This window comes from Botryllus schlosseri, chromosome 8 (genome assembly GCF_051294905.1).
Source record: "Botryllus schlosseri isolate E-star chromosome 8, Bs_hap1, whole genome shotgun sequence".
In the NCBI taxonomy this organism is placed as follows: Eukaryota; Metazoa; Chordata; class Ascidiacea; order Stolidobranchia; family Styelidae; genus Botryllus; species Botryllus schlosseri.
In genome coordinates, this window is record NC_137243.1 from 4,423,937 (window position 1) to 4,445,486 (window position 21,550).

General features: G+C 39.8%; 1 protein-coding gene across 4 annotated transcripts; it reads left to right on the forward strand.

The window, feature by feature from the left end:
• Window positions 1-940: 940 nt before the first annotated feature.
• Window positions 941-21,550, forward strand: LOC145444441 (CCR4-NOT transcription complex subunit 2-like). Of its 4 annotated transcripts, none has more exons than XM_080322422.1 (16): window positions 941-1,139; window positions 1,200-1,280; window positions 3,836-3,890; window positions 5,214-5,325; window positions 6,243-6,425; window positions 7,506-7,530; window positions 8,471-8,624; window positions 11,831-11,929; window positions 11,976-12,101; window positions 13,298-13,338; window positions 14,373-14,412; window positions 14,472-14,515; window positions 14,925-15,094; window positions 15,796-16,008; window positions 17,661-17,805; window positions 21,301-21,550. In XM_080322422.1, exons 1-16 carry the CDS (start codon window positions 1,095-1,097, stop codon window positions 21,388-21,390), a joined length of 1,623 nt encoding a protein of 540 aa, XP_080178548.1. In that variant the 5' UTR covers window positions 941-1,094; the 3' UTR covers window positions 21,391-21,550. The 4 variants fall into 4 exon arrangements, with proteins under 4 accessions (XP_080178548.1, XP_080178550.1, XP_080178549.1 ...); XM_080322424.1 differs by having other exon boundaries at window positions 11,991-12,101; XM_080322423.1 differs by having other exon boundaries at window positions 5,217-5,325.

The window sequence follows — 21,550 nt, forward strand, 5'->3', positions numbered from 1 at the left end:
GAAATCATTGAAATATTCGGGGCAACGACCGCAGTGGACAAAGACGGGGGATGCCTCACCTGTGATCGCGCAGCTCAGAATTTACAGTAACTGGTATTGATCGAATGCTATTGCCACATTCGGTTCGGTTTACATATCCCTAATCCACCCTCGATTGTGGATATGTAGCTTCCCAGTCGGCTTTCGTGGTATGCTAACGTAAAAAGAAACAAGTGTACAACTGAATCAATTACCCCTTTGGGTTCATATATTTGTAAATCTTCTGAATACCGATTGTTACGCAATTTTGACGCAAAGTGAGTTTGAGCACTGAGTGAGGTTTCTTGAATACGGGCCTTACTCTAAGGGGTCAGTATCTCACAAGCCATATGAACCTCAACGCACGTCACTCGTATCGTATAATACTACAGGAAAGTAGTGCGCGTATTGATACAAATACAGCATGAACTCGTTTCATATTCAGTCATTTATTAATCGATCAGTTAAAAACCAATACCCAGCACATCGTGTATAGTAGAGTAGTACAGATATATTGCACTTGCATAAGTTATATCCGTTTAACATGTAGTAAAACTAGACACAGAAACGTAAACTTTGCAGAGTGTGGTTGCCGCACATTACAAGTCTTTGTACATTCGCTGAAATCCCATATTTAGCTGGATACATTGAGATTTTGAAGTCCTACCGCATTTTACGGACGTCAATGTCCACTTGTCCAGTTGTCATCATTCGTCCTGTCCACAACGAGAAAAATTGGTTCAAATTCCACTATTATCGGATACTACCTATCTGAAAATTTCTCTCGGCCACTGTGAGTTTCATATAGCGTTCCGAAGGCAGAAAACACTGTGTGTTCCATATCTTCACAGCTTCCTCGGAAGTTTCATGTGCACATGTGTGTCGTCAGCTACTATTTAGTGCCACCCGTGATCGCAGCTCGACCACTTCATCATTTGCAATTCGGCGGGTTTCCTCATACAGTAGTTTAGTTCGGATTTGTTCATATTACCAAAGACGAGGATCGTATTCGCTGATCTTGCAGTCGAGCGATTGCAAGACGGGGAAAATACTTACTGGTCGGTGGTTACTGCATTATGTTTGGTTCCACTTTCGGCAGCACGCCGAAGAAGAACAACATGGTGCGTTTTATGCGTCTGAGTTCGCGTGAATGGGAATTAATGCGATGTCTTGCTTTGCAGTTGTTCGAAGACAATATGAGCGTGAGCGATATGGGTGGGCTTGAAAGTATGGGATTTCTGAATTCTGTCAGTTCCGCGGACGTGAGTTGACTTTTTCAAATGCTCATGCTGGTTTCACGTTTCATGATTGATTGATTGTTACTTCTTTCCTTTCCAAATCAATATCGGACATTGTGTCGTATCGCATGCCATTGTTTCAAACTTATATAACTAATATATAACTGATATGCCGCAATATTTTGTATTTTTAACAGCGATTTCGCAGCGAATTTGTAAAGGAATTGTTGACCGTAAACTCTCTGACTCTGAACACTTGTATTATATTATTATAAAAAAATAGTACAGCAGCCATAAAATTACTGGACCACGATTTGACATGACTTTGCCTACTGGCCTGTATGGAATCGGTGTTTTGTGCTCACACTTTATATGTTTTATTTTTTTATTATTTTTCATTGAATTGCTTTGACTTTAAGAATCATCGCTGCTCACCTGTTATATCAGGCAAAACGTACCGAGATTCCAGTAGGGCCTACTGACACATGCCACATACACACATGCCACACATTTTCATAGCTTGTTGTTTTGAGTTATCTTCTATTAGTTTTAATTCAGTTTGCATGCCTCTTGGTATATACATCTCCAGGCCAGAGTTTGTTTGTTGGTGTCCAATCCGTACTTTATATCGCAATCTTGTGGTGTTCTTGAACTGACCAAAATGTTGGTATGTATGGTACCGTATTGTAAATGAAAACAGAATAGAAGTATTTGACGATTTCATTATATCAAGAACTTTCAGTGAATTATCATTTTACAGCTATGTATTGAAAGGTATCTTGGCCTATTCAACCTCATCCACATCGCTGTCTATTGCACGCAGACTTGCAAACAAAGATCTAGGCCAGACTATAGAAGCGGTGATTGTTTTTTTGACAATGAATGAATGTGACAGGAGTATGACTAGCACAATTGAAAAAAACTTCATAATATATATTATAGTATTTTCACTTGTTTGGTCCAAATCTGAGATACGTCCCATAATCACTGTCGATTGAAATGATGTGCAAACACAATCCCATGAATCTGCTAAAAAATGCTTACCTGTATGGTGTGTATTTGCTCGCTAAGAGTATAAGTGATACGGTGTTTGATATACTAGATATTCCTCATACCTGTAGATAGTGAGTTACTCAGCTTGTTCAGAGATATCACACAGTATTAGTAGCTTTCAGAGAGTTGTTAGGTGAGCAACCAAATGGATGGTGATCAGCGTAATTTATTGCCTCTATTACCAAAGTTTGTGATCACACAATGGTTTCAACTTTGTTGCTATTGGATGAATTATATTACAGCGTTGAATAATTAGTGCATGTACCTGTATAGTATTGATATAATGATGATTCAGAAAAATTAATTATATGACCTTCAAACCTTGGCATATAATAACCTAACGTCGGATCAATGTGTTGAGATTCGCAGGTGAAAAAACAACTCATTGCACATCGCATTTTCCACATTTTTAACACTAGATTATAGTCCTTGTGGGAAGACGTAGGCTAGTTACTGATGTAAATGTTTAGTATTAGCCTGCGAAAGACATGTCCCGATCATATGTGTTTGCCACGTTTCTATCTGCGATGTCAAGGAACTTGTTTAAAATTTTCAGCTCGTAATCTCAAATTTTCATCCTGGTTACACCTATGCATGCAGTAATTATGTGTCAATATATCACTTGGACACCAATTCAATGTAGATGATCTTTATATAAGATGGTTTTCACGCTTGTTCATACTTAATTCGTAGGGCTCTTGTATTAAATAGGAATAGCTGTTATCCCATTCATATACAGCTCACATTTGAAAATCAAACCATGTTTTCATCCTTCTTGAGCTGCGTTGTTAATGAAATCAATTTGCATTCGTGTCCTTTTGACACTGAACTTTTTCGATTTTCTTTATCATCACCTCATTGCTAACTGGTACCAGCCACGTTGCAACCTGATAAACTCGCCTCTTTGATTTTGATCACAGCCTCCTAACTGCCTTTCCAGATAAATTATTGAAATACAGCAGGGTGTGTCAATATAGTCGACATTGTTTTAGCACGGCCAGGACGTATGGCGGTGAAATCTGTGTCTCATCAGATTGGTGCCATCATTTTGTGAAGGTATAAAGTAGTCCATAAACTTGCAACACGGTAATATGAATCATTGCGGTAACCTACTAAGATCGCAGGGCTGTGCAAATGCTTTCTTGTTACACCTTGATGGCTTTTATTGAAAAAATGTGGTTAGACGGAATAGTATAGGCATAATACTTTCAGCAGAATGTTAATTTTTAAGACATGTTCGTCCGATTACAATTCACCTTTTAGATCAAACACGTAATACATTTATCATGTATTTAGGCCAGGAGTATGCTAGAGGCTAATAATCTTTTGTATGCTGTGGCTTGGAGGTCTGTGACAGAAAAATTGGTGCAATTGCTGCAATGATTGCGTCGATATTGAATGTTACATTGAAACTCTTCCTGCATATAAAATCTCTCCACTCTCGATAATTTGAATGAGAAAAGTGATTTGTACATACAAGTAATTGCTCTGCTCTCATCTCATAGTTTTTTCCATGATTTTCCTAGGTACGGCAGCAGCAGTCATCTCAATTTCAAGCAGGACTATACGCATCGCAACAAAGTGAGTGACGTGCATGAGGTCTTGCAAACGTTTATTTGTGTTACCCTTTTTGTTCTCTGAAACTTTACTTCGACCCCTCACAGTTACGGTAATATGATAATCAGCTCGGAATAAAAATAACCCACAGACTTGTTGCAATGAGAATCATACTTGTTGTGAAGACGTCGTATCGTGTCTCTTTGATTAGAGGCTGTCGCTGACAACATTATAGGCTTACAACTGCAAATCAAACAGACATATAGCAACACACTGTATTGCACAGTACTCGACTCAACCTTTTCAACCAGTGACTGATGTAGACTAGTATCAAAATCAGCCCATATTGTAATTACGGCTTCGTGTGCAACTACAAATTAGGGATTGAAACTTGAATTTCATGAGAAATTTGCTGCTGTCAATTTTGCTGTCAGACCCGCTTTGTGTAGTTCAATTTAAAATTCTGTACTGTTCAAGCCTGTTTGGTTTCTGTTGATAGAAACCCAAGTTTACTGATTGCTCGGATTCTATGACGGTCAGTGTCAAATGTTGCTAAATTGTACTATTGAATTTTGTCAAATTTTGTTCAAAAAGTTGAGAACCACTGCTGCACTGCACAGCGTTCTCTGCTGTCCAATATGAAAGTGCATAATAATGCGAAAAATGTTTGCTATATGTGTGTCAGTTAACTATTATATGACCGGCATTGTAGTTTCCACGAAATCGCACTTCTCGTAGTTTTCGTCGAATTTAGATTCATCATTGTGCCAACATTTTATAAAGCGGACTTAGTAAATTCAGTTTTTGAACCAGCTATTCATGGCTGCATAATATATATGACTTGTTTTACTTTTTCAATAGTGAGCTTCTATAGTACACATTTTTCTAACTCATTTTCTGTATTCTGACATTATATCAAGACGTTTCAGAAGGATGCCAAGTGAGGCGTTATAAGTTAATGAATGGAAGCGAACTACTTAATGAAAGATTACCAAGAATATATTATATTTATATTTTTAAACAGCAATTTATGTTTCCACAAAACAATACCAAACTTAATTGCGTTTTATAAAATTATCATTTTGCAGACCATTGAAACAATTATGCCAATAGGGCTTACCCGCTTTAGAGTTGATGTCATACTATTCCGCATTGCTTGTGAGGTCACTATATTTGTTTTTCTGTGCCATGACAGTTTCAAAATTAATATAATGGTAATGTAATTTAAAGTAGTGATGCAATTTGGTTGTAAATTCAACTTGTAGGATATTTAATGTTTAAAATTTGTAGCACAGGTGGTGTTTTTCCAAGTTGTTTCTTTACTAATTAATATGATCTTGTTTTTAGAAGGTAATAACCCGGGGGGGTTCGGGCAGTTCTCGAGGAGTTTATCAATTCCTGCCGGTAATTTAACTCCGTCGAGCCTAGGAGGCGAAAGCTTCAACCAACAACAGAACAGGTGAGGCTCGGCCTTATTGATTACGAAAGGATGCGTTCGAGCCGTATTGATCGCGGGCGGATTTTTATCTGCGTTTCGCTACCAGACATGGACTAGATAATTCTGTTGTATAATGAGACTAATTGGAGCGAAATGCCGATGATCTAATTCCAATTCAGTTTGTGAGATGTTTCTATGCTCTAATTGTAATTCCAATCTAATTTCTGGTGGTCTTGAAAATGCTACTGGAGAACTGTATCGTGAGGAACAAACCAAGCTCGGTGTACAGGCATTTGTCATCGTCGTGCATACGAGATGAAGTCTGATTTGATATGAACTGCACTTTATTTTTGTTGTTTCGTTCTAATTTGGAATTTGACACAACTCCCTAGTTTTTACGAATTTAGTAATTTTAGTTCCAACCTAAATTGGAAAAAAGCTGTGTAGCTATGATTCTAATTCTAGTCTGATTTGAAAAAGAAATTGTAGCTATAAATCTAATTCTAATCTAGTTTAAAAAAGTGTGTAGCTGTAATTCTGATTCTCATTTAGTTTAAAAAAGTTTGTAGCTATAATTCTAATCTGGTTTGGAAAATACTGTATATATCATTCTAATTCTAATCTAGTTCAGAAAAAAGTGTGTAGCTCTAATTCTAACCTAGTTTTAAAAAAAGTGTTTAACTATAATTCTAATCTAGTTTGGAAAAATACTGTGTAGCTATAATTCTAATCTAGTTTGGAAAAAGACTTTGTAGCTATACTTCTAATTCTAATCTAGTTTGGAAAAACTGTATAGCTCTAATTCTAATCTACTTTGGAAAAAAACTCTATTGCTATAATTCTAGTTTGAATCTAATTTAAAAACAATGAACAATTTTCTAGTTGTCGAACTGTGCTCGCTACTCCTGTGTAAAATACCGAATTTTTTTATCATTCAGGGGTTTACCGCCGTTATCGAGGAGCTCAATGTCAATCGGTCCGCCGGGCGTATCGTCTCAATTAACTAATTCATTAATATCGCGGCAAGGTATGAGTCCGACGCGGGGCGCCTCTCCGGACATCCTCTCCCTTAAACAAGGAGGGATGGGGACGAGGGCTGCTCCAGGACTCGCAATTACACGGTGAGATGTAGATTGTGGGCGGATTGATCTGTGTTTCATGGTTCGAGGACATGCGGGGTTTAATGCACTTATGTACAAAAACATGACCAATGGCCATCACCAATCAGTGATTCCTGTGAACAAGTCAAAATTTATGGTGTTTATAGTGGATTTAGGGCTTGGGTGGGGTATTGTAGGGTATGGTAGGAGTTAGGATAGTAGACCATGCGACACTTTAGCATGTGGGTTAAATTTCAGGCTAGGATTGGATTAGGCTTTGATTTAGGGTTAGTGTATATATATATATAGGGGTAAATTTCAGGGTTAGGATGCTCAGCTGCCATTTTTCATCATGAAGCATGCTCAAATGTGGGGTAACGTGTTTTATACGATGTGAACTCTGCAATAAGCTATTAATTACTTGCTTTTAATTTCGGTGTAACTCATTTAACTACCACTGGGGGATTTTACGCCCTCATTTAGTGGATCCTCGTAAATCATGACCGACTTCGTATTCTACTGTAGTGTTGGCGGATGTGTTAGTATTTGTAAATAGAATGTCAGGTAATCATCTCTCAACTGCAGTTTAATCATGGCTGGAATGATGGAATATTTGATAACATTTGCCGGTTGACTTCTGTTGACTTGTAGTGTATGTAGGCTACAATGTGCAATTGTACATACCTCCTAGCGACTGATTCATGATTCCGGGGTTACAACCAGGTTTGCAATTGCAATATACCAATTTGATGTGGCTCTGTATCATTTTTATTCCATGCGTCAAGCTTTCCAACCTTTGGTTAGCAAAATGTTGTTCACGTCCGGTTCTAATGGAATTATGTAGCCATATTTTCAATGACTAGTTGAATACAATGGCTTCATCAACCACTGTATCTGATTTGGGATGACTAACGGCCATTGATGTCCTACAGTCATGCCACTTGTGGAGAGCTAATTTGACTCGGTATAGATTGTATCTGTACAAGGGCTATTTGCATATAATGACACGCGATTTGACCGGCTGTTATAATATTGCAGATTTTATTGCCATAGTTATTTACTGTTATTTACCATTTTTGTGACCTCTTTTTTTCTCTACAGGAATCAATCGTTTCCTTCTACTCAAGTGAGCTGACTTTTTGTGTATGCTTTTTGGTTATTGTTGACGCAAACACAGTTATACCTTATCGGCCGAGGTCATATCTTCGATATCGATTTAAAACATAACACGGAGATTGCCTTATCGCGACAGAAGAACACAGACCGTTTACTGTACCACTCGGGCTTTGCTGGTTGGACTTGGCATCATTATTACTTGTATGTGCTTGGCTCGGAACAGATATGCGTTGAAATGATATTGAATTTTAAGGTCGATTTTGCTGTTTGAATGTCACTTGATATATCTGTAGTATTTCTACGGGCACTGGCTCGGAAGAGATGTGCATTGATATCGAATTTTGAGGTAGATATTGTGGTCTAAATGTGTCTTGAACGACTGTGTGTGCATACTATTGTAAAGCTTCGCAAATTTTTATAAATGTAGCAAATGCCTGTGGACCTATCCTATTGTCACTTGACGACTTTATAAAATGGGAGTGTTGCATTCAAGAGCAGAGCTCGATTGATATCATATTTTTGAGCCAATAAAACGTATATTTAGCCCCTTCACCGATAGCCCAGATATATTCGGCTGCTATTCAAAGGATGTAGCATCTAGCTTAGGGCGAATTTCGCAAACTTCAGTGCATTTGAACACTGAACAGCTTTACATGACATGAAAGAAGTTGGTAAGGTGGCAGATGACACCTGTAAACTATGTGAAATATATCAATAGTCCCAATCTGGAAGTGAAAGATTATAGTTTTTTTATAAAGGGCATTAGAAAAGTTGAAGCACCTCGCTCTGACGATATTTAAATATTTTGTAGTCGACTCTGCAATTTTGTTTATTTTCTATTGGTGTGACGAATAAAAGCGTACTGTATCTAGATATCTATTTATGTGCTCTGAAAATAGGTTAGTTTAATCACGGTGATTGTGATACAATTGTCTTTCTCTGGCATTTAGTCACTGGCTATGAACGCGATTGGCAGCGAGAACATGACGCAGCTACGGCAGCAAGCCCAGGCGCGGAACGCAGCGTCCGGTATGCTGGATATCGCCGAGTTTCCCGCTCTGAAAGGGGGCCCGCAGGCGAGCGGTCTTTCGAACGGAATTTCAAGTGAGCCCCGGTTTTGTGGCTGCTTGTTGCAATTTACGATATCGTATTATCAGTGTGTAACGCGCTGCCAATTAGCGCGAAGCGTGTTGCCAATTAACTGGAGTTGTCTGCGCAGCAGGCGTTCTTCTGCTGAGTTAGTTTGCCGTTTGTACGTGACCGAAATGAGGTCGTTGATTGCTGCGCGCGCGCCAATATCGGCCAATTCATCGTGTCCACGACTGGCCTGAACAATCGCATATACAACAGGCCATGTGCGCAAGATATATTCGCTTGCGTAATCAGTCGCATGTCCAACAGGCCTGGCGCGCACGACATAACCGTTGTGCTGAGCGATCGCATCTGTAGTAGCTGATAGGCCTTGTGCGCAAGATGTCGTGTCCCTGGCCTTAACCATCGCGTCGCAGGCTTTGGCTACTGTCGTTTAGAGACGATGTCGTTAATTTTATGTCGTATATATCGTATTTATGTCGTACACGCCCTATGTCCTAAAGAAATAGAATACACTAGACCCGATTTTGACATAAATCTCCTGACTGAACATCTTCCGTTGAACGCGATATCTAAACCACCTTGGCGTGTACGACATATTATCTTCATAACATCGGCTGACAACGATATAAAGTTCGATATCTGCATGACTGCTGGAGCGTGAAGTTGCTATCGAAATTTCAACAAATTGCAGCTCCATTACGGTGGCGTTCTTTAGAAAACGGCTGCGGCCAAAATTTTTATTTCGTTTTGCCCTTCAATTTGAGACCACATCAGTTTTAGAGTGCAGCGCCCCTTTAACTCCTGAGTATTTAGGACTCAAAAACTTGAAAAATTCAAAAACTTGCCCTAGTGATGACCTTCTTGAATGATACCCCAGGACTGTGGTGTGACTTTTGTGTAAACGTTGAAAGTGTATACCATTCTGAAAAAGGTTAACAGCAGTGTGTTATGCTGTGTTAATGAGTTTTTTTCAACTGCTGCAGAAGACTCGTGCCAAGATTCTGCTTCAGATAAACAACACAGTTACCTGTTCTTATTATGGGGCGCATTATGTATCATATTCTGCCCACATAATTAGATTATGTTGCTATGTGGTGTTGTGAGGGCTTACTAGGTTTTGCTGGTTTACGACACACTACGCATAACAGGTCACAAACTTTGAATTGATGTATGTCCATTATGATTCAAGTTTAGCGTGCATTTTCTCAGTAAAGCATCAGTTGATCTGGCTTATGGTGTGGTATCTCTATCTCAGTTCAACAAAGTACTCAAGTTGCTCTGCTCTCAGACTACTTCTACTCTACAGTTTTCAGCCCAAACAAGTAGTAAGTAGTTTGGACATACTTTGGTGTCACTTCTATGAGAGAATATTGTATCAAGTGGGCAGAATAGCCCCCGTAACATGGTAGGTAGATATTTTTCAAAAATCGCGTGTAGCTGTAGTTTTATCAGTCGGTTTGTGTTGATTGCAAAAAGCACCATGTAATTCCAAACGACATCGCACTCGATTTTCAGCTGGAAATATGTGACCTCTTGACTAAATCTATCTTTTTGAAAATACTTGACTGCCTAAAATACTTTCCAGACCCTCACTTTCAACTTCCGCTTGAAATAGTTTTGACCAGGAAATCGCTGCTGCTACTTGTAATTATACAATTACATAATATAATCATATCGAAACAGACCCAAATATTTTTGGCTAACACTTGTCAGGGGTAATCGCCAGCAATTAGTCGTAGCCCCTGTTGTTGCCAGAGAATATTCAGGTTTATTTCAACATCAATATATTATTCTGGTCAAGTTCTGTATCCGTCAGCGTATCTTGAAATCAGGGTTGTAACCAAGTCACAAGGTTTCGAGTCGCAAGTCAATGTCACTTTTATAGTTTTGACTCGAGTCAAGCCGAGTCCTTTTCAATTCACCACTGAGTCAAGTCCAAGTCAGTGAGTAGAGGGTGGAGTCCGAGTCATCAGGTTCAAACCGCATTTTTCGAGTGATATAGAATGGCTCACATTCATAATATCGTAGTTTTCCTCGGTCCTTACCAGTGTTGGGATGACTCGAGTCACTTTGCAAAAATGACTTGACTTGACTCGGTGCTTCGAAAATGTGGGTTGACTAGGAGCAAAATTTACGAGTCAATTTCAAGTCATCAAGTATACAGTGTCGATTAAATCACCGTATCTTATGTATGTTAGAATGGTTAGCGATATGCCAGTGTCACTACTGACTAGTGCAAGCAGCCAGCCAGCCATTCACTGATGGTATGTCTACGCCTCACTGGACCTCCATTGTTACATCACAAACAAATTGACAGGCAAATGAAATGATCACAGCTTACGTTGTCGTAGTGGTAGTAAATTAATCTATGGTAATAATGGCAAGGTATCTCTGTTTCTTAGATGGCTCAGTGCTTACATTGCGTGGTGCTCCCCTTCAACAACCCTCTTGTATAATTTGAATCGGAACGAATATGGTTTATGCATTTATATTCCCAAGGGTGGGTAGATGGGTAATGTATCATATCAATTTGTATCGACTTCTCGAGACTTCCTATTCGGTCCTCTAGTTTGACTGATAATATCAGACTGTAGCATGCAGCTGCACATAGTTACTCAGGTATTTTATTAGCAGTTCAAGGTGCGTGTGAGCGATACAATGCCTTTTTGCATGTACCGTATATTTAACTTCATATTCGTTGTTCGATTCAAGATGAATGGTAAATTAATTTGTCTTTCACACAACTAGCAAAATTTAATGACTTTGAATCATCACTCATAGTCGTAAAATTCAATATAACTTTAATTGTGGCTTGACTTGTGACTTGACTTGACTTGACTCGAGTCAAAATGCGCGATGACTCGTGACTCGAAGGTAGTGACTTGATCCCAACACCGGTCTTAACAGTCTCTGGCCCTCTTTTCCAAGTATCAGGACTGATAGACGAAACACCAATCATGTTGTGACTTTACTATTCTTCGAAGTTACAATGAAATGTCTGTCTTGGCCGTCCTAGTCTCGAGTCGTATGTCTTGGTCCGATTGGTGCACAATGACTCGCGTACAAGTCGAGTCAATACACCAATTGACTCGAGTCGGGTCATGAATTGAGTCATTGCCACCCTGCTATCTTGATTTGCGAGTGTTGTGTGTGATTACATGTTTGTGAAGCAGCATTATAATCATCATGTAGTAGCGTCATAATATTCTATCTAGATCCGTTCAACCTCGACCAAACTGAATTTCCGGCTCTGGCGCAGCGGGCACCGTTCGGTTCCCAGTCGACGGACGCGTTCAATTCGAAGCAGCCGTACGGTATGTGGATCGGATTACGTCCGAATGTCTGACCGTCTTTGTGTAGATCGAAATTTTTTAGGGCTGCTCAACAAGCAATCCGGCAATTCCGAGTTTCAAATCCAAAACGAGGACTTTCCAGCGTTACCCGGCACTGGCGCTACCGGCGCGATGAACGTTATGAAAGCAGTTTGTAAGTTTGATTTGTTCCTTCTTGTAAATGTCTCAGCCGGTAAGGACTGCGAGTAGCGTACAGATGTGGGACTGAGTGGAATAAGTACCGGAGTGGTTTGAGTGCGAATCGCGTGTTCGAGTAGCATTTGGTAAGACGTCGTGAGACTATGAATGTTGAAATATGTACCTTTTATGCAATCACAAAGAATATAACGCCAGTTCTATACCACATTAAAGATTATTTGGTATTTTATCGACTATACCTACTTCATTAGGCTTGAAGGGCTTCTTGGAGGTGCAGAACTTCAATATACAATTCGATACTATATTAATATTGAAATGAACCTGAATATTTTCGGCTGACATTCGTCAGGGTAATCGTCGGCAACTAGTAGAGGATTGGAAAGAACATCGTCTATCAACAATCGTATCACGAAACATGATGTCACCAGCATGAAATTTGGAATAAGAGAGCGTTCAATGTACTAGGCTATTTATCAAAATATACCAGCCAACGCTGTGTCAACAAAAGAAGTTTGTGTACCATCTAAAAATAGTACATTAAACGCTATCTTATTCGAAATTTCATGCTGGTGACGTCATATGTTGTGATACGATTGTTGATATACAATGTTCTTTCCAATTCTCTACTACCGTAGTTGCTGACGAGTGTCTGTCGAAAATATTCGGGCTCATTTCAATATGAATATGCTATTCAATTCATTAGACTTGTGATTATTTTGTGACTCTACCATGGCTTTATCAAAATGTAATTTCTACTGCATGTTTTGGCTTGAATCACGCGCCCAGCCCCGCGACAGATATGTAATGCAGCTGTATTAAGTCGGATGATCACTATCAATGTTTTGGTATATTTCTTACCTGCTACCACAAGTTTCATTTCATTTCATAAATTATATTCAACATATCGATCGTCATTTTACTGTACGTTAAGTCTCGACCATTGAGTGCGGTAATTTATAATTTCCCCACGGTTAATGATTGATTTTTCCAATAAATGCCATGTTTTGGAGCGTGGAATTGAATGTTATATTTGTATCGAAATAAATCCGGAGCTGTTTTCGGCTGACACTCGTCAGGGGTGATTGTCAGCCGGGTATATTTCAATATGAATACTATACGTGTGTGTATTGAAGTTCTGTAAGACCAAGAACTGGGAATTCTATTAATATCGGTGGTCGTGGTTTCTTGCAGTTCCGGAGCAAGACGGCCGGGGAGACGAATCCAGTAGATTGGTGAGTGGGATTTGGTAATAAGTAGTAAATGCTCTGATGTCATGTTTGCTGTATCCAACTCTACGAGGTCACTTGTTAATGTTATGGCGAAATTCACTTTGAAGTGGTTCTGAGAGGTCACTCTGTGTTTCAAGTGCTTCTATTTATGTTGGCGTTCACTGCAAAACTGTGTATCTCCTATCTCGTTTTCATGATTTGGAAACAAATAGCCATCCTTCAAATTCCAGTGTACCGGTATTTCAAAACGGTCCAAAATCAAGTGTTTGAGTTTGCAGGTCAAAATATTAATGAGCTTTGATATCCTGATTCACTCGCAATTCTTTTTCTGTAACGAAGTGCCGGATGGCGGTTTCAAATTTTACTGGTTACTTGATGAAATTGTTAGGTTACCTTAAAAAACGCTGCACACCAATTTCAGATAAATTCCAACCGGTAGAAGCGTAGTTATTGGAGTGCAAAATTTTGAATTAGGAAAATCTGTATCTACTGTGGAAAATTCTTTCGTTATTTACCCATTCTGTACTGTGAGTTGGAAACCTAAGTCTTGAACATCAATAACTTCGCGAAACTAATTGCTTTGTAGATATTGCTTTTGTAGAAAGCGGTTTGTGTGTGAGCAATTGGTTTGTCACTTTGACGAATCCAATTTATCACGCGGGCGAAAAACAACAATAGTGATATGTATTTAACAAAATTGTACCTATTTGTACTGTCATTTTTCGTTACGCGTTAGTCCGAAAATATCCTGTTTCTGAGTGACTACCAAACACACGCGACATTCTGACCAAATATACTATTCAAAAATACTAGATTGTTTTTCATTTCATCTTTGAAAAAGTTTTGGAATTGCTACGTGTACTTGTAATCATGCAATAAGTTACACCGTTTTTCTAGTTCTACTCTAGTAGCAAGACTGACAAATTTGACGGACTATGCCTTGGAGCAGGGCAAGCTTTCACCCTTTCTTGTCACTTCACGCTGTGGATCGAAACTCGTTTTCTCGGGATTTTTGACTCTTGTCTCTCGTTTTACAGGGCGGTCTTGGCAATCTCAATTCGCTGGGGTCTCTAGACGGTGAGTGAATTTGAATTTGGCTGCGTCTCCAACTTGATCTAATGCACGCGTATTTTCAGGTATCTCGCAAAGCCAGCAATCATCGCATCAGAAAGGAATTCAAGTAATGGCCTTTCTCATCTCTGACAGCATAGTGCAATTGTTTGCAAAGCCTGCCCTTCCCCCTTTCGTACACGCAATATTGTAGTTTCATTTTATTTTACTAACTGTTATCTTAGTGTATATTATGAATGGCAATTGAAGAACTTGGTCAGTACATTTGTATTAGCTTAAGCCATACATTGACCTTGATCACTCCAATTTTCGTTCCGGTGACGTCATACTTGGTGATACTATTGTCGATATACAATGTTCTTTCCAATTCTCTACTAGTTTCTGACGATTAACCCTGGCGAGTGTCAGCCAAAAATATTCGGGTTCATTTCAATATGAATTTACTATTCAAGCGTATGCTGAATTCTGTATCTCCTGTTCCGTTACTGTTCTGGCTAATCTTGTGTATTTTTTGCAAGGTGTTGCAAGACAACTCTATTAAAAACATTCCGAGGAGTATGTTGACGGACCAGTACGGTGTCGTGGGCTTGTTGGCTTTTATTAAAGCCGCGGAAAGCGACCCCACGCTCGTGCACCTCGCGCTCGGAAACGATTTGACGACGCTCGGACTAAACCTCAATTCTCCTGAGTAAGCGATCTATATATTTGACACGACACTTGCATTAATGTTGTCATGTTAGGAGTCACGTGCTGGGGTAAGATAGGATGAGAATTAAGGGCTGCTAAGAGCCAAATTCACTGGGGGAAATAACCCTGTGTTGAAACGTACTTGTACTAACCTGATATTCAATATGTATAGCGGTATTCGCCGTGTACCGCTGCAATCGCTATCAACTAATATACCGTTAAAGAGCTTTCTTATCAATAACCTCCTCTGGTGATGGTGACATGATGATTGTGTTATGACGGCTAAGTCGTTCCAGTTCCGGTGGTGTTGAGGGAAATTGGCTCTGGGAAATTAGTTCAACTATTATGGGAGTCTGATTTACCAACGCCTACAAATATGATAAGCTGAAGAATTGAGTATTCATCCCAAGAAGGGTGTCCTATATCGGGAAGGAATGTGGATGTTAGTTAAACATTTGTGCACCAAATGTTGAATCACAAGTAATAGATACTTTCCATGCTAATGAAGCTATTGTCTTTCAGTTTTTCGTGATTTGGGATCGATATAGGCGTGAATTCACGCTTCCTAAATGAATTGAAAATCACTGATTAGCAGTATGCTTCTCGTTGTATTCAAACTTCCATATTGAGTATCCAGCTATTGATAGGACTGCTAATTGAGCTTATCTCGCTTTCATCTTATCGATTTTCTCTTCCTTCTAGCAATCTCTACCACAAATTCCAATCTCCGTTCTCGAAGCAACCGTGCCGGCCGCAGGACGTCGATTATTTTGTTCCAAGCGAGTATTTGACGAACACGCACGTCCGCGAGAAGCTGGCGCCGATCAAGTTGAATCGTTATGGGGAAGATTTACTGTTTTACGTCTACTACACCAATCCGGGGGACGTGCTGCAACTAGCGGCGGCAGCCGAACTGTGAGTATGCGTCAAGTGGAAATCGCGCGTTGGCATTCCAGGGTTGTAACCGAGTCACAAGTTTCCGAGTCGCAAGTCGATTTTACTTGGTAGTTTTACTCGAGTCCGCTCAAGACATTTTCAATTCACTGCTGAGTTAATATTACTGAGACCCGAGGCCAGCTACGGGGTTCACTGTCAGGTTCAACTCGCGTTTTTGAAACTCTTGGGTGTTGTCGGATGCCTTGGATTGATAGTATGGTCTTCTTTCTCACTCTTGAGATGTTTATTCAAACAGATGAAAGACATTTTCTGGGCTGATTTTTCAATTACCGGCTCTGATACACAAGACTTGAATCAAGTGATATGGATAGTCTCGAGGGTTGCCTGACATATGAGCGCGCGGCGCATCGAAAAATGACAATTGCGCATGGGACACTTCAGCATGTCACTTTATAACCTCCAAACTAACCCTAACACCAACTACAACCATTAAATTAATCCTCATATCAGGGGTGGCAAACCTTCTTGCCATTCAAGGCCGCATTTCGACTACGCATGCAGCCTACGGCCGCATCCAGGCCATAATCGTAATTACTAGTTACTAGCTTGACGCCAAATGCCATGTTAGAGTGTCCATGTCCTAATCTGGTGAAACCCGGACTAATCTAGGCTTCTAGGCTTGCTATACGCACCTAAATCGCGAGTGGTGACTAGTCTTGTAATGGAACTGTTCATAGTCGCAAATTTTTTTTAGATTTGCTAATGAATTTCGTCATTAATATCAGTAGTTTTACATATTACTATCGAACATTTATCCTTTCTCAGCCCATCTGATCAGATTCACCGGTAGAGTTGATGGAGGCGATGTTTTCGAAAATTTAGGGCAAGTTATAAATGATGATGCATCTTGGGGTGGGCCAATTGTTATTAGTCACTTTATTGCATGCAGTTATTTTTTGTCGACCTCCCATCATGATTGTCGGTGTAGCAAGGAGTACACGATTCCGAGTTGGTATTTCTATATGGGGCGCATCATTTTCCTCTGCCGTTCAAATCTGTAATGTGGGGCTCTGATTGCAAAGGGCCCCACTGCATTAAAATCGTAAAATGAAGTCACATTCACTTGCACGCAGCGCGAAGATAATTTGAAGATTAATTAAAATCTCTCAAGAAATCGGGAGTCAATTCGTAAATTCAAATTTCATATCGACGGCCGCCGACCCTAAATCCAACCCCAACCTGCAATTTAACCCACATGCTTATCTGCAGTATGCCAAATTGCCGCATGCTCATATGTGCACGGACCAGTCTCGAGTCATGCGCAATGACTTGAGTACAAGTAGAATCTATACACAAATTGACTCAAGTCGAGTCAAGTTTAGTCAACGACAAATTCAGTACTCTGACTCTTTATTGAGTACTTTTTTCTTGATAAAGTAGAAATACTTTTTGCCACAGACCACCTATGATTTTAAGGAAAGTTCGTTCAGCGGAAACTCAATGGTGTGATCTAAACTATCTGGCCAGCATACTAAAATTCGATTTCACAGAGTAGAAATTCAGTATCCGAAGCTCGTGATTCAAACCGAGATTCTCGATTCTAACTGTTATTTGCCGAGTGGCGGCAAGTCAAAACTGTGTTGTTTGAAAGTACATTTTTGTTATTTCAGTTATAACCGCGATTGGAGATACCATAAGGACGAGAGAATTTGGATAACGAGAGCGCCGGGCGTGGACCCGCGGGTCAAGAGCAGCACGTATGAACAGGGAACATACTATTATTTTGACTGTCAGAACTGGAGAAAGGTAGCGAAGGTAATAGTGAGTTACGTTTGCTAATGAACTTGCAATCTATTGTGGAATTCCATTTACCGAAAAAATCGTCGCTGTGAAATCGAAGTAACTTATGTTCATTTTACACGCTTGTTTGTTTGTTTTTGAAACAACGTGACAAACAAAAATATATCTGAAAATTTCACGAAAACATGATTTTCTATGAATTAGAAAAATTTTAAAAATGGACTTCGCTGCTTTGATTCCATCGTGATGGTGGTCGGAACTATCATGAGTCCTTTAACATTAAAAGCGTCATTAGGTACTCTATCGTACACCAAACTGTCTGTCGCCACCGATTCTCTCGTGCGCCCTGATTCTTGTTAGAATTTTGGAAAAGAACTGTATAAATATTTGAAATTATGAATCCACTAAAAACATTCTGCCAGATTCTTGGGTGTGCCACAGATCTTTTTAGGAATTTTGGAAAAGGACTGTATGATTATTTGAAATAGTGAATACACTCGTCAACAAGAGAAAATTCCACTAATCATGATCACATCGTCTGGACTTCAGTCGGCACTGCAACATTCGTTACCGGACTTTGCTGGTAACAAATTTAGTGGTTAATGCATTTGGAAGTGATGAACCAAGCAATCTTTCCGCAGAAGAAGGAAACTTCATTGATTTATGAAACAACCCATTTCTCGACACGATTTTCCTCCAAATGAGGATGAGTTTTGGCAATGTGAACAGCTTTTAGGTTTTGAGTGAAATGGAAAGCTGTAAACGAGTGAGACTGCTCAGTTGACAGCATCGTGCGAGTGCGTTTGTCACAATACGACCTTGTTCAAGTGCTATAAACAAGAACATAATCGCATTAACACGCGAACGCGAATATAAATTTTTCAATGCCACGATTTTTTCATATAACTGTGCCGAGAGCGTTTTATAATTTTTCTGGTGTACTGCAAGGCGAAAACGGTTGTGAACCCCTGGTCTCCGGTTTGTACAAACTACCTAAACAACTACCTAAATTGATTAATTCCAAACCAGATCGTTGATATTTAATCTATCGGCATTTCAAACCAAGCTAGTCTCTAATTTGAAATAGGTGGGGTTTGAACCCCCAAATCCCACATCCCCTGGCTACGCCACCGTTAGTAGTAATGAGATAGCAATAGCTGCAAGAACATCGTACAATGGAACATGTATAGCAGAGTGGAGTGAAAAATGGAAAATTTTTGATTTCAAAACGAACAGTTGATATGTGGTGCCAAATAGCAAAAAATAATTTCCATAATGATTTTTTGCTCGTGCAGTCTCTAGCGGTCGTGCAATTTCACGGAACGAACCAAAAATAGCTGATTTCGAAACATATTGCTACCGCTTACACCCGTAAGCTGATTTTGGGCTTGAAAGAAGCAGAAGCAACATGTTTCTATCTTACTTCCATAGAACTTTGTCTTGCAAATAAACAGAAAAAAAATGACAAGTAAATTATTGATTTTTCGACCGCTTTAGGTAAAATTGGGCACTGAATCAGGGGGTGCTAGGTCAAAAGCGTGCAGTGATCTTATGAGTGACAACTTTATATCGAATGCACATAAATTGCAAATCCATATTGTAATCACAAAAACATCAATTCTATAATGAAAAAAGAACTTCTTCGAAGATGTCAGAATATTAGTTCGCACAAACTTTAAAATCTTACTTCGAGACTTCAGTTTTTGTCTCTATGTTTAAATACCGACACATGGGCAGATGCTTCAGTCACCACTTTCACGTGTCTTTCCACTGCCTGGTTGTGGCTAGGATGATTGAGCTTTAATGGTGATGACCTTAGATTTTCCAGCTCGAGATCTGCCAAGTTTTTGATTACTGTTGGCTGCTCCATATCTCTAAGATTCAAGTTGACAATTTGGTGGATTGATTTGGCCTTGATGTATATCATTGGGATTCTGAACAATCTGATGCCGATGTCAATGTTGTTTTTAGGTTTCGGTTCATTAACATATTGTAGCAGCCCTGATTGTTAGTGCCGCAGGTGACCAATATTTTCGTAGTAACGCATGCTGTACCGTACTCTTCCTTGTTTCGTGCTGGATTGTCCAATGTATTGACTGTTGATGTGTGTACGTCTGGTTTGGGTTATGTTACTGGAATAAACACTTGCCTGTACCGTGAACAAAGGCCTCTACAGTGGCGAGCATGCCAGGACCACGGTATGGACAGTGTGTTATTTAAGATGGATTGGATTTCGGCCATGACATGAAGAGATTCACATCTTTGAAAGAGTGCATGGACTGTGTTGTCGGCGGAACTTTTGTATTTGTGACTTACGTTGAAGGAAGACAATAAAATCTGGGTCGATCAGAATCATAGTGTTGGGCTCCTGACTTTTGGGATGGTTTCCCTGTAAGGACGGTTGTTGCAATTGCTGAACGAGACATCGTGATATGGTACTGGGATTCTGATTCTGTATTAGTGTTCTGTGTCGCAGTCATGTGGGTATAAGTGAACTTGTTCGATGTCTTGCCGATTGTGATGTTACTTGCTTTTTGATCGTGTTTCTCCAATGCATTGGATTGTGTGAGAGTGCTTGTTAAGGCACTTTTCAAAATTGGTGAGAGGTGATGCAGCAGCCCCGCTTGCTACTGCCGCAGGTGACCAATATGATGGTGGTAACGATGCTGTACCGTACTCGTCCTTCTTTCGTGCTGGACTGTCTTGGCAAGCGGACTGTCTGCCGCTCGTCCGATGTGTATACGCCCGGTTTGGGTTATGTTGCTGGAGTACTTGCCTGTACCGTGAACAGAGGCCTCTACAATATCCTCCTTCAAAGTCGCCAATTGGAATCTGGTATTCAGTGTTTGCTCTGTGCAATGCGCACAGTAACTGCAAGAGTCTTTTGAGGCCTTCATCATCATCAACGAGCCTTCCCAGCAAAACCTTTCCGGATGTGCAAAATATCCATTTCGTTGTAGCACAGATAGTGCAAGGTTACGAATTCGTGTATCAGGAAGCTTTGTTGTACAAACTTTTAGCGCCATCAACTATCGAAATATGCATTTTTATTTCGAACCATGACGGAAAATAAACCTCCATGGAAAATTGAGCGGGAGTTCAGATTGCTTGATGGATGACTCTGTCCACATGAAACCTCAATCAAGGCTTGATCGGTGAAATTACACGACCACTAGAGGGTGCACAAGCCAAAAATTATAGAAAATATTTTTTTGATATTCGGCACCACATATCAAGTGTCCGTTTTGAAATTAAAAATTTTTGATTTTTCACTCCCTCCTAATGTATAGTGTAGGTAATACGATTTATGTCAACAGCGACACGTTTTCTTGTTCCGCAACTACATTGTGCTTATATCCAAATTGTAAAAATACGAAACTGGACCTGGAACTACTCGAAAAACAAGTACTTAGTTGATCGTCGAATTGCTAGATAATTAGTTTGTACAAGCTTAACTGGTATACATGTATTTTGCTTCGATCCTTGCATTAAAACGGTTTCTCTTTCCAGGAATTTCATCTGGAATACGACAAGTTAGAAGAGCGGCCCCATCTTCCCAACCTCATGTCCTTGCACTTCAACCCGGCGCAGCATGTCTGAATGAAATTTCTTCTGTTTGTCTCTCTCTCTACTCTCTGTCCCTTTTTCGTGTCGTTACATGCCATTTTTTAAAACTTTTTTATGGACGAACAGTTTGAAATTCATTTTTGCTTTAAAAGCAACCAGACGCTAATAAAACCCCCGCTGCTGGACTCGAAAA